We start from the raw sequence: 13,935 nt of genomic DNA on the forward strand, positions 1-13,935 counted from the left end.
TATACCTGATGTACAGGGGTTTTGTCCAACTTTTCAAGTTAAGGAGGTCAGGTTTTAAAAATGCATATACAAAAAATGCAATTTCCAAGACAAAAGAGCGGGTCAAGCCCAGAAATATTGTTTGCAAGCATTAACAACCCCAGTGAACAGCAATGCCATCCAACAGCACTCAGGTTGTAAAGACTTTGGTCACAAGAAGTGTTCAGTGGGTCAAAATAACAGCAGAGTTTAAGTAGTCTTAACTTTCTTCTTTATAAATGTAATGAAGAAGACAGACTATTCATTAAATATAAAAGCAATTTTATAAAAACACATCAGAATTTTATTGCTTGAAGAATACAGCACATGAAAAAGCACAAGAATGTCCAAAAGAAAGGTCACAAGGATCCAAACATATTACACCATACATACCAGATGCAGTAAAATGTTAACCTGAATTCTGCATCAGAAAAGAAAGGTGTGAAAATATATCTAATAGTATTTAAAAGGAAAAGACTCATTTAAAATAGAAAGTGTGAAGGTGTTACAGTACAAATTAGAAAAGCCAACACTGCACATTAACATTGCATCACTAGACTAGATTTTCTACCTTTGGTACTTAAACCTTTACAGAAAACCACTTCCTTGATCAAACCTTGCCTAACATATTTTGTATAGTATCCATGAAAGGTTTTTGTTTTGTTTTTCTTTTTTAAACTTAAACATTCAACCAAATACTTTTCTGAGTTTTCACTGCAGTAATGGATTTAAGGAAGTGTTCACATTTATTCAATATGCAACTTAATGTATCTCAAATTTAAATCAAAAGTCAGTAAGTGACTGAGATCTGAATATATGCCAATTGTATGCTGTTCAGATCTTCATGTAAAAATGGGCACACGATTTTCCATTTGCATCCTTATGTAAACAGACTGCTGCAGCCCTCATCAAGAATTCGAACTAGAGTAACTTGCTGAGGACATAAGTTAATAAAACAATCCACATTGTTAGAGAGCTATGGGATCATCTACAGCAGCATGCAAGTGGCTTTTCTAGTCTGTTCAGATTAGTGTACCAGAAGATATGCCAGTATTACTTCAAGTAACACATTAAAAACTCAGCAATGGACACTACTGTGCTTTATTTCAACACAAAGAACAGCTGCTCATCCATTAATCAACAGAATTTTCAAATCAACTATCAAAAGGACTACTACATCATTTCTGTTCCATGTATTGCTGATCACTCTTGGGGAATAGTTTGTCAAAAACCTGGACTTACCTACGAACCAATCTGAACGAAGATGATGTTATCTTTCAACAAGGTATTTTAGTAATCCAGTGGCAATCTAGTCTGGAGAATGTTAGCATTATGCTGACAACAGTGACTAATCAAGGTTAAATAAATTACCTCTTTAATGGTAAGGATGCTCTTAGCTTCAGCTTTTGCCTTTTTAGGCTTGAATATTTAATCATTCCCAGTTACGTCAGTGGAATGAAAACAGTTTTGTTTCATCAAGTTCCAGCTTTGTATTTCAACAACATGAACAGATCTGTACTATGAAATACCATCAACAACAGTTAACAGTAAACTGGAGTGAAATAATAGAAGAGTTAGTTCTTCAAACCAGGCAGTCTTTGAAGTGAAATATTGAGTTAGGACTGTCAAATGATGTCATAATAAAACCATGGGTTCATTTTTTTCACCCCTATACAAAAAAATTACTGAATTTGTACAACTCCTATTAAACATACCTTTTCCTAGCTTGGTGAAAATGTATCATTTTCAAATTTTAACAAGTGTGGTATTTGAGCATATATAATATTTATTGCCATATACATCCTCATTTTTAAAAAGAACTAAGAATTCAGACTCTACTATGCTGAACTCTGCTTTTTTTCTCCATTAACAGATGTCTACTGTACCACTCCCCCCAAAAACAATTAAAAATTCTAAGTAAGATTTTTATAGCTTAGTTAAAAGGGAAGAAATGCAAATGTGGATTTGGAGCTTTTTGTATAAATCTCGCTGTATTTTATAAACTCGCTGTTTATTGTAATACTGTTTATTGATCAAATAAATGATGCACTGCTATCTAAAATTTCCATATACACCATTAAAAATCCAAAGTTGATATGATACTGAACCTTAAATCTTCAAGAGTTCAAAAAAAGACAGTTTATACATGTACAGCACACAACAGCAGACACCCCCAGAATACCAATTGCCAGTCCATGATGCATACAAACTTACAGGTAAGCATTCATTTCACTGTTTTCATTGTGCAGGAAAAACATTTCTTAGTAAAGACAAACTCAGCTGGTGAATTTCAGATATCATCTTCATCATCTTCATCCTGAGAGGATCCTGCCTGATTGGATGCACTGGCTGAGGCAGCAGCAAGCTGTGCCTGTTGAGCTGCTTGTTGCATCTGTAGCCATTCCTGCTGCGCCAGTTCTGCTTGCTGTTGTCTAGCCTAAAGACATGAATTTACTTGTTAAGGCCACATACAGCTTGTGAATAATCTATGGAGCACCTTATCTTTAAAAGCAGTTTTATCTGTACCTGCAGATTCCTTTTGTGTAATTGTTATTAATTGTACATATAAAAACACATCTAAAAGTACCATAATTATTTGTACCAAGATGTTTAGATATAGTCTCTCTTCCTCTGAAAAGACCACCATTTGGAGGTTTTAGTTACAAAAACAAGAGGCAGGAGCTAGTGTACTGAAGTTCCATTTTAAGGACTGTGCTGAACCATTTCTTGATGGAAAAATTAATTTAGGCAAAGCCACGGAAATTTTAGGCTTCAAATTCAAAGGACCTCAACACTTAATCATAGTTCAGAAAGAGAACAGCCCTACTTTGTTGATTACAAATATTAAAACTTGCAATTATGAAATCATTCAATTGTTCCACAAAGGCACACATTATTATAAAAACATAGAAAGCCATTATCTTACTTTGCTAAGTAATCTTTGGTAAACAGAGCAATGCAAGGTCGTCTCAAATTCAGGTATGCAGACTGAGGATGGCTTTGCTACAGAAAGGTACAGTCCTTTACCAAAAGGTACAAGACATTCTAATAAAACATTTCAAATAGTTCAACTGACGACCTCTCATTTTTCTATCTACGATTTTCACCTGTTTTTCAGCAACTACTATTGATTTCAACAGTATGTTAGTCAATTGTTTTAAAAGTTAAAACTTCAATTTCTATTTTGAGTGAACATTAGGAAAAAGTTCTTAAAATTAAAAATCTTCAGTCATCTTTACTTCTCAACTTTTACAAGTCTCAGTGATGACTGTAATGATTTCTTTTCTAATCCCACCGCTCTTACTGAATTTTCCTATTTTTTCCCAAAGCATCAACAAATTTTACAGTTTTGCAAACTTCAAGATGCCAAAAGATGACACTTTGGAAAACGATCAAAATCAGTTTATCTACTTAGCGAAATGAAAAAACAGGTGTCTTCCCTTATTGTAAGAAGTGTCACATTTCCTCAGCATTATTGTACATATATTTTCTATATTTCCTAATTTTCTAGCATTAAAAGTAAATATTTTTACAGAGGTAGAAATCTCTACTCAATGAAGACTCTTCAGTATTTCCAACTTCAAGTGGTAGTGAAGTTACAAAGGTTGGAAAACAATTTAAGGCATTGTAGTTTTAAACAAAGGAAGACTACAGCATTGGTACACAAAGGAGAGGCATAAATATTTATCACACACAGATAACAATAGGACTCTCTTCTGACTCCGCTACAATTAAGTTTACTGTACACTCAATGAGGTGATACACATGCATGCACCAGGAATTAGAGGCTCAGCACTTCACACTGGATGGATCGTTTTGTCAGGGCCTACCCTCACTGCCATACTTATAATGATATCACTTACCCATTTCAAAAATGGAAAAAAAAAAATATTCCACAGAGTTGGATTGACTAAGAAGCTTTATAAACATGTGGTAAACTTGACTCATTTATTGCACAGATGAACTTTAGTGAGGAAGCCTCAAAAAACCACAGATCTGTTAAGGCCCTCGTCTTGCACAGAAACTTATAGACATGCATGAACACTGGGATAAGCCATTCCTCTGAGTTCAAATATTTACAACTATCCAAGCTACAGGTGTCAAACATTCATAACATTAACAGGCAAGTATTTTAAAACCAGAGCAAGAAGTCAGCATTATTGTTATGCTCTAGAACATTAACAAGATTAGCACAAATAAATGAACATGCTCTTGTGTAACTATTTTTAAGAATAATTACAGTACCTCCAACAGTATATCACAACTAGTATTTTTGAAAAATGAGACTGCCATGTTGAATCTCAGCAAAGATTTTCCATATTACCAGAGACTATTTAAAAAAAATCATTCATACAATATCATCAAACTTGCATGCATTGCCCTAATTTAGGCACTAAGGCACAGTATTATAGAATTTAAAAAGAATATACCTCAAGGCGTCATTCTTTAGATAAAGTGTGGCTTACATAAGGGGGCCATGGTTTCAGCATTTTTATTTATTTTTTTTAATGTTACTCAGCAGCTAGTATTCCCTAAACATGCCCTACCTTTGCTGCTTTTTTATTTTGTGTACTATGCTAAGTTATTTGAACAAAATAATAAGTAAAAACCAGGTATCAAACTGACTATTATTTGCAAATCTCACCCTTAATCCAGAAGCAGCTGTATTGGTCTTTCTAATGTCAGTACAGTCAAACAAAAGTTAGGCACACATGAATTTACCATAACTAGTTCACTGAATGCTGACAATAGCTACGTGATATGCTGAAATTCTAAATGTCTTAAAATTTGTCATGCAATTAAGATTAAAATAGTTGGCATGTTATAATATGAACAACAACAGTTATTGTTTCAGCAAGACACAAGCATAGCAAAGGGGGGAGAAGGTCACAGTAATCAGACACGACAACGCATAACTGAATAAACATTTTCACCAGAAGAAATTAATGTAAATTGAGAAAACAAGACTCATGCCTTGGGTAAGAGGAAAGAGAAATGCAAGATAATTTTCACATCACTTAGTTTAGAGAACGGTCTTCTTGTCAAACTAAGAGAATAGAAGAAAGATAGTGTAGAAAGATAAATAAACAAAATTGGCTTTTAGTCATTTAAACTTGGAGATGTTCACAAAATATCTTGGAAAACTAGGAGGGGAGAGGCTGGTATGAAGAAGAACATGTGTGCGTGTGTACATGGACAGTATTTGCAGGCAAATGGTCTTCCTATGCCTGAATTGCCTCTTTAAAAATTTATGCATGAATTCACTCAATTAGAGTCTTGCCAAGAGTAAAGGAAGATGAGAAAGAGCAAATTAGAAGTTTTGAACAATTAAATGTTTCTTTCAAAGCGTAAGAAAAAACATTTCTTACACTTAACACTGACAGCAAGAAAGAGAAAAGATATTCTCAATTTTTAATGCATCAAAACTGGTAATTTTCTACAACACCAGCTGTCATTCTTTTATTTCCTCAGCCAAGAAATTCTTAATGTATTTTCTACAGTAGAATGGAAATACCTAAGTAGCAGCAAAAAACAATGCTTTTTAAACCTAGAGTATAAAATTTGTTTGCATACAAAGTCCTGTATGTCGAATCACAGAAGTAAAAAGTAGCAGCATCTTATTTGTTGAATTTACTTTGCCCAATTCAAATAAGCCCAGGTAAATAGAACCTTAGATGCCACAGAAATTCACAAGGAAGGGGATATTTCTTGAGGTGCACACATGTTTTTGTGGCACTAGATCTGCAGTATTAATTATTCCAACCTCATCAGTACAAGTATTGCTTCACTTACTTTTGCAAATAATTCCTGTTGCTGCCTTAGAAGCTCTTCTTCCGGAATGCCGAGGTTCTCCAAGCGTGAACTGGCCTTTCTTCTCTTTAGTGCTACTGTTTTGCATTCTTGTAAGACTTCTTTTACTTCACTGATATAGGAGCCAAAACCCAAACTTTCTAGTGCTAGAAAGAAAGAAAACACATTGTTCATCTTTTACAGAGATTTTGATAATAGATACTAACTTGTTTATTTAAAAGATTAAAAAAAAATTATCACTTTTCTATCATCTGGTGATGAAAATCTATGTTCATAAGAAGATCTGACAGCTATTTTCCCTGTCTCTTCTCCTATGCCATTTAAGAGTGCACGTTTTCAGCCTAGAAAAATTAAAGTTAGTTAAGTACAGACAAAGAAATCTGCACTTGCAGAGGATTTAGGGCTTTCAGATACGTTTTGCTAGATAGGCATTATTCTTCAAAACATGTCCTCCTCCCATCTTCTACATATCAGAATCAAGCTGAGTTTATACAACTAAGAAGTCCTTCCTATCAGAATTGTTAACCTTTAATCTCTCATGGATTCCATCTTTCCAGTTTTGTTGCAAGTTTTCAGTAGAAGGTAAATAATAACTATTATTACATTGGACATGTGAAGTTTTTCTTTTATCTTTTAATATCTAAATTCATATTTCAAGTGCCAAGAATTTAAAAATGGATAGTTCACGCACATAAAGTTATATAAAATTACATATGAGCTCTTCATCATCTTGTTTTTCAGAAGAAATCCTTTTATTTCCACATGAAAATGTATTCAGAAACTAAAATCTTGCACATTTATCTGACAAAGATATCTGAGATGCAGCTATACCCTGCAACAATAGTTTTTTAAAGAATGCAAAAGTACCAGGAAGGATTATAGAAACCCAGGCAGAACATGTGACAAAAAGCACACTCTGTTTCCAGATTCACCATTCACTACACTATGCCTCCACATATAACACACACTCCGAAGTGGAAACTATTACCGAATATGCTAGAAATATTACATAAATACCAATTATACTAGAAACGAGTCTCAGTTTAATAAAACACCCTGTTCATTTCCAGTATATACACAAATCAGTTTTCCTTATGGAATGATAGTTGTTTTAACGTTTATCTTACTGTATTTCAACCTTATGTCACAATCTATTCAACAAACAGCACCGAAATAAACTGCACAACAGCAATCAACAACTTGTTATAAACAAGCTCGTAGTTACAGCAACCCAGACTACATTCTAACATTAATTTTGTAAGCGATGTTTTCCTACCCATAATTCCAGCAGCATGCCATTGTATCACACACCTAAACAATAACCCAAAGGCATTCTCTAAGTTTTCAGCTTCCAATCTGCACTTGAGGAGACAATTACTACACTGTCTTCAACAGGGCAGTACAGCACAGCTCTCTAGTCATGCAGGACTACCGTTCCTTTAACAGGTAACGTTGGGCAAATGAATTTACATAATACCAATGTCTTAAGAAAAATAAAGTTAAAAGACAAACTGATTTAGAGATAACCAAATTACTTCAGAGACAGCATGCCAGTTCAGCCTCAGCCCACACACAGATACTGGAAACACTTCCCCCCCCACCTTGAATCAGCACACAGTTACTATGAGAATCACCAAAAACCTTCAGAAACTTGTTCAATCCAACCTCAGCAGATGGGAGGCAAATCCATGTCTCAGCCCAGAACTGGTTACCTAAGCAGTCTACAAATAAGAACTCATTCAATTTTAAAACATAAACAGTATATACAGTAAGATATCCAAAGTCATATTTATTTTTTTTACACCAAAGTATAAAATTTTAAGAATCCTACAAGTCTAACATCACTAAGACAAACCATCACAGCCAATACATAGGTGTTCACCAAAAGAACATCCACAGTGATCAGAGCTGGCAATCTGCTACATCACAATATGAACAACTGCCCAATCTGAAGTCAACAGCAAGATGTGTTTTTACAGAAATTTTAAATGGTCCTTAAAAGAAAATAAATTAATGGAAAGAACTTACAGTTATGTACTGAATACAGCACACTAAAAAAAAAAAAAATCCAAAAGAAAACACAATATAACCAAGACAGATCTGTACAATTGTTCAACACAATAAAGCTATGAAGAACTATGTATGAACCATAGGTCTGGTGCACCAAAATTCTTTTGGCTGTGAAATGACTTAAGAAATTTATTACCTTGTTGAAACACATCAAGGCTTTACAGAACACATGCACGGAAGGAATACAAAACCCTTTATACCAGCATGGTGCTAAACTGTGGGACAAGCGATCACTACTTTAGCAGAGATACTATTCCACCAAAACTCAAGAGTCTTTCTGTTTCTTGAGTCTGAAACCCACATGTCTAGCCATACTGCTGAAAATTCAGTATCTTACTAAGGTTAGAATGATCACACCAAATTTTAAACAACTGAATTCCAAAATACAGGTTTTGAGAGTTGGGGGGGTTTTTTGATTGTTTTTTGTTTGTTTGTGGGTTGTTGGGGTTTTTTTTGAGGGGAGAGAGAGGTGTGGAACTTTTCATATTTTCACAGCTATCCTTTCCCCAGTTTCAAACCAGTCTTAAGGACAGCATGAAGGTGCAGATCTCTGATTAGTCAGTTAAGCATAATTAGTTCTACGTTTGTTTTTTATACAATTAGGTCGTTCATACCTGAGATTTTTAACTTTTTATTCTCCTTTCAAAGAAAAATAACTTTCAAGGTAATATCCCAAACATTAACAGTTGTTTAGTTTTTTTTAACATTAAACACTAATGTAAACACTGTCAGTATCCTAACAGTCCATGAAAAGAAGCTACAGGATTTGCCATCAATGCACAGCCTACCTTACTGCACAACAGTTCTATTAAGACCAAGTAATCAAAGAGATTAACTTGATAAAAAGGGTTATTTAACATCTCACCATTTTTAGAATTCAGTGGAATTTTAATTTATCATAAAAATCCTGCTTCATCACAACTCACATAACAACCAAATTAGGCTCTTTCTGTTCCAGAGTGGAGGAATATTAATTCACTTCTTAGAGTCTCAGACTCACAGCTGGGTTCGCACAACAAACATGGAGACTATCTCCACTCACGACTATTGCGTAGCCTTGATGCCTTTGAGTACTCTCCAGGGAAGCTGCTTTGTGTTTTATTGCTAGTATTAAGTGCTTGGCATAGTCTGAGTACATCTACCAAATCAGATCTCCAATGGGATGCAAGAAGCCTCTGCTCTCCTTTCCCTATGCTGTTGGCAGCACTGTGCCAATCAAGTGTTCGTGCTACCACACACCGAAACAAGGCAGAGACTTCATCTATCTGAAGCGTAACCCAGTGGTATGGGGAAGAGCTCTAGCTCAGCACGTGGCCACACAACCATTTTAATAGTGCAGCAAAGGAGGGGTGTCTCAAGCACCACTGTTGCCAAACACACAAATACAGTGACAAAGCGCAGTTTCACATCACTTCTAACACAATTCAATGGCACGGTGTCATCAACTGCAGTGTCTCTTTTCCCTTCCTCCTTCCCAGTGAAATACCCTTCCTGCTCCTTGCTTCTAATCTATTAACTTCTTGTTTACAGGAACAGTCAGACCAGCAAACTCACCTGACAGAAAACTGTGCTTCCCCCCCCGCCCAGATTCTCAAAAAGCCACAGGGTCAATTTGGATCAGCTCTTGCTAGAACCAGCTCTAGGGAGGTTACAAAAAGATTCCTCTTGGCAGCAACCTGTGTTTAGACTGGACCAGGTGTGATGTGATGGCCGTTAGCCTCATTTTACTTCCAAATGAACTGGTATAAGCATTTAAAAGGACAGAGATATCTAGATGACCACAACAAACATATTTCAATTACCTAATTTATTAGCATCATTGCTATGGAGGTACATTAAGAGGCAGTGAAAATAGCAAGTATCTAGAATGTATGAAGATGGATGAAAACACTATGCCTATATACTCATAATCACTGTTTCCAAAGTTAGCAACCTAAACCCTCATGCCTCACAGATGGATTATCTGCCAACTGACCAGCATCTGGAAGAAACTAATAGCACATACACTTCCCCAAAGACAAGAAGAGCAGAAAATCCAAGAACAACAACTTCCATCTCCAGAGCATTATGAAAACGGACACATCTCCAAAGTTTTCCTCAGCAATATTTGACTAAAAAGCACAGATCTAATTTGAAAATAATTTTTCCTAACTCCAAGACATAGAACCCAGCAAAACACTTGGTTTGGGACCACTCACTGATGATATGCACACAAACGTGTGTATATACACACACACACATTTTAGTTTCAACTTGTTTTCCAAAAAACCCAGACTAACTCTAGGGCAGTAATAGGTGAGATCTTTTCTAAGGACCACTGCCACTGAGTTAAAAACACTTTCATACATGATTTTTTTTACTGTCCTCAATCTTAAAGATCACATCTGTTCCTGTGTTAAGAACTGAGCTCAAACGTTTTGGTGATCACTTGAAGAAACTATCCCTTAAGAAGCATCAAACCCAAAGTATGCTTCCATGTGCAAGCACAAGTTTTACTCTTTACATCCTGAGCTTCTGTGACAGAGTCGCTTTTGTAAACTTCCAGATTTACATGCATTTTATTTAATATTAAAGCTCCTAAACACTATATATTTTCTTTTAGCTGCTCTTAATCAAGTCAAGTACTTAAAACTCTTCTGGTGAGCAAGTTGATACAACCCAAAGTAACTGGGTTGTTTTTCTTTTGTTTCGGAGAATCGTTATCAAATAAACACAACATTTTTAAACTAACTTGATACCATCACAGTCCTGAAAATAGTTCTACTACAAACACTACTGTTAATATCTCTACTAGGCAGCAAAATAAAGTACTCTTTCACTATTACTGATATAAATTTGTTTGCAGCAGACACTGGTATCGACCACCTTTCCTTAAGCAGCAAAATGAATGATTCCTGGTAAAAGATGCCTGTTGCAGACTTAAGGATGAGTCAAGGAAACTCCCTGTTTGGGACAGAATTTAAAGAAAAGCAGATTAGAGACAGAGAGAAAACTCCCCTTTTATTTAAGCAAAGGTAAGTGGAAGTCAACAGCAGAAAAAGATGCAAGGGCACAGGTCACGTTTAAATGCTTTCTACAACACAAACAAATACTTAATTTTAAACAATCAGACTCCAAGGATGGCTCTAAAGGAGTATTTTACTCTCCACAGGATCCAGACAGGGCGACTCTCAATTAAAGCTTTGGTGCCCACATACCCAATCATACATCTTTTGTCAATCTCCAATTAGAAAGACATTAAATGAGTTCAGGATCTTAAAACATGCTGTAAAAGAAGTCTACGTAAGCATTCAAAAAAGCAAGCCTCGTTTCACAGGTGCGGAAAAGACAAACGGATCTGGTGACTACACTCAAAACACCACAGACTTCCCTGAACCACAAAACGCGATCTGGTCCTAAGCACACTCATCGCTCACTCTAACTACACAAAGACGACCCTCCCTTGCAATGCGACTGACAAGCCAGACAACATGAACGTTTCCTCCAGACCCTTCAAAGACCTTTGCCTTTTGTCTTCTGCATAGCTACAAGAAACCACAGAGGAAAAAGTCGGAAGGGACAGGAGCGGCTCCAAGCCTGAATGACCCGCGGCGTACCGGGCAGAAGCGCATCGCCTCCGGAAGCTCACCTTGTATGACATGCTCCGGGGAGATGGTCTTCTTCTCCGATTTGTTGCAGATCTCGTTGGCCTCGGAGGAGATGAGGTGGATGAATTCAGTGCAGCAGTTCACCACCAGCTCCCGGGCATCGTTTGCCACGCGGACGTTGGGGAGCGTTTCTTTGATCATCTTGTTGATGGCAGCCCTGGGGATGGTGAGGTCGTCGTCGTTGCCCGACGACGAGGCCATCCTGGCTGCCGCTGGCTCCCGCGCTCACGGGCTCCCCCTCAGCTCCCGCGCGGGGCTCCAGCGCGCGGGGAGCCGGCGAGGGGCGGGCGGTGCCGCGGGCGGCGACGCTGCGGAGGGGCGGCGCCGCCGCTGGGCGAGCGGGCCGGGCCGCGCTGCCGGTGCGCGAAGCCGGGAAGCGCTGCTCGGGCTCAGGGCTCCTTCGGCCGCGGCGCCTGCCACTGCCGCCTCCGCCACATCCTTCGGGCGCTGGCGCCGCCGGCTTATGAGCAGCCCGAGCGGAGGCGAGCCGCCGAACTACCCGCGCGCGGCTCCGCACCCTTCTCCGCCAGCGGCGGCGTCTGGCCCGGCGGTGAGGGCGGCCGCGAGGCGGAAACGGTCTGACTACGGGAGGGACGCTACTTCCGCTGGAAGCCAGCACACGCTTCCGCCGCCGCGCCCCTCCCACCCCGGGAGCGCCGGAAGCGTGGCGGCGCGCGGCCCGTGGCCCGCGAGTGGCGCTGCGGCGGCGGCACCAGCGGCTGGGCGGCACCGGCGGGGCCCGCCGCCCTCCTGACCCTCGGGCGGGGGCTGCGGACGGCCGCCTCGGTCCGGCGTCTCCTTCGCGCTGCTCCCCGTCCCCGCCTGGGCTCCCCCGGGCCCGGCTCGCCCGTCCCCTCAGTATCCGCAGCAGACGGGGATTCACACCCTCGGTACGCTCGTTCCGGAGCAGGACGAGCGGCCGGTGCTTGGTTCTTCCGTGGTTTATCCTCGAGGTGCAGCCATTGCTGGGTTCATCCATGAAGCTGTGTTTTATGGTGTCACCCGCTCCACAAACAGAAGCGTAAGAGTCCTATGAAACGAAATGGACCAAACCACGCACCTGGCAGTGGCGGCAGGCTCGTTAAAACCGGTGGTCCCGGTAGTTCCTCGCTGCTTGGTGCTGCAAAGGGAAAACACGGGGTGAAGCAGCCCAGTCCCAAGCTGCAGCCCAGAGACAACCGCGCCTAAGCCACCCTGAGAAAAGGGGATGCTCCAGCTGCAGCTTCCACTGCTGACAGGTCCTGCTGTTCTTTGGACCTGTGTCCAAGCCATAACGCTGTGTTGAACCCTAACCCTCAGCAGGTGGCACTTTGGGTGCTGAGGGGCAAGCAGCCATGCTCCCTTCAGCACTCCAGTGTCGTTTAGTTCCTGCCTTCCTATTTGCAGGCTAGCTGCTCTTTCCGCCTCTCCGCCATCCACACACTTGTCGGGGTGCAGGCACAAACGTGATATTTTAGAGGAGGAGGTCTGAGTTACAGGGGCTGCTGCAGACACTGCCTTCCAAGCGCTCCTGCCCGTGGTCCTGGGAGGTCCCTGTGCACTCCCATGCCTTGGGCCTCACCAAAGGGTCGTTACTGCAGAGCAAGCCCAGCGTTACTTGAAGCACACGGTATCTGCAGCAGCTGCCTACATGGGGGCTGCTGCTTGGCTCCTCTTTGGGGAGAGGCAGTGCAGGGCCACGAAGTCCGAGCATGGGGTTAGATTTAGGTGTAGTGAGAAAATACAAGAGGGGAAAAAGAAGGCCAATTCTTGTATCGCCAGTGAGCTCCTGTTGGGCTCTGAGTGAAACCAGGAGTGCTGCTGGAACAGGCTGAGAAACCGCATCCTATACGCTGGAGGCACTGGGCCTTCATCTCAGCCCAGAGCAGCGCTGAGGCAAGGCTGGAGGTCAACAAACAAGGCGGCCACGCAGGAACAGCACTTAGACACAGGCCCCTGGCTTAGCCCTCAGCTGACTTGAAGCACTTCCATGACTAGAGTGAGAAACAAGAGGGAAAAGACCTCATGCTAGAATTTTGGTTTAATAAGTACTTATTAGGATGCCTTGGCAAAGGAGAGCCTGTGGCTCAGCTTCAGCCATTCAAGGCACTGAAGGCATTTGTTGGATTTAAATTACTTCTTACTGACAATATTTTGTTATTTCTGAAAAAAAAAAAAAAGCACCTAGACAGTAAGAAGATACTTTATTTTAACAGACGTTTTATTGTCCACTATGTGTAGTATGTATACCAGTAACCACTGCATATAAAGGAAGCATTCAGAATATTGTAACTTATATGTATGAATAATAAATACTCTAGTTGTGACATTTTAAGACTGATGAGACTTTCTCTTATGTTACTGGCAAATAGACACAATTTCTGAAAATGAGAATGAATGCTATTGTGAT

General features: G+C 39.9%; 1 protein-coding gene across 1 annotated transcript; it reads right to left on the reverse strand.

The window, feature by feature from the left end:
- Positions 1-233: 233 nt before the first annotated feature.
- On the reverse strand, positions 234-11,783 carry DR1 (down-regulator of transcription 1). The gene is made up of 3 exons (XM_086617666.1): positions 11,528-11,783; positions 5,812-5,975; positions 234-2,455 (listed from the first exon to the last, which is right to left on the reverse strand). Exons 1-3 carry the CDS (start codon positions 11,745-11,747, stop codon positions 2,309-2,311), a joined length of 531 nt encoding a protein of 176 aa, XP_086473792.1. The 5' UTR covers positions 11,748-11,783; the 3' UTR covers positions 234-2,308.
- Between the last annotated feature and the right edge of the window lie 2,152 nt (positions 11,784-13,935).

Source organism: Tauraco erythrolophus, chromosome 10 (genome assembly GCF_009769465.1).
Source record: "Tauraco erythrolophus isolate bTauEry1 chromosome 10, bTauEry1.pri, whole genome shotgun sequence".
Lineage (NCBI taxonomy): Eukaryota > Metazoa > Chordata > Aves > Musophagiformes > Musophagidae > Tauraco > Tauraco erythrolophus.

Bases quoted from the DNA above. Each gene is read 5' to 3' on its own strand.
- DR1 (XM_086617666.1), bottom strand. From the start codon at position 11,747: ATGGCCTCGTCGTCGGGCAACGACGACGACCTCACCATCCCCAGGGCT. The intron at 5,976-11,527 runs GTGAGCTTCCGG...CTTTCTTTCTAG, and splicing joins CCCGGAGCATGTCATACAAG to CACTAGAAAGTTTGGGTTTT. The intron at 2,456-5,811 runs GTAAGTGAAGCA...TCATGTCTTTAG, and splicing joins AACAGGAATTATTTGCAAAA to GCTAGACAACAGCAAGCAGA.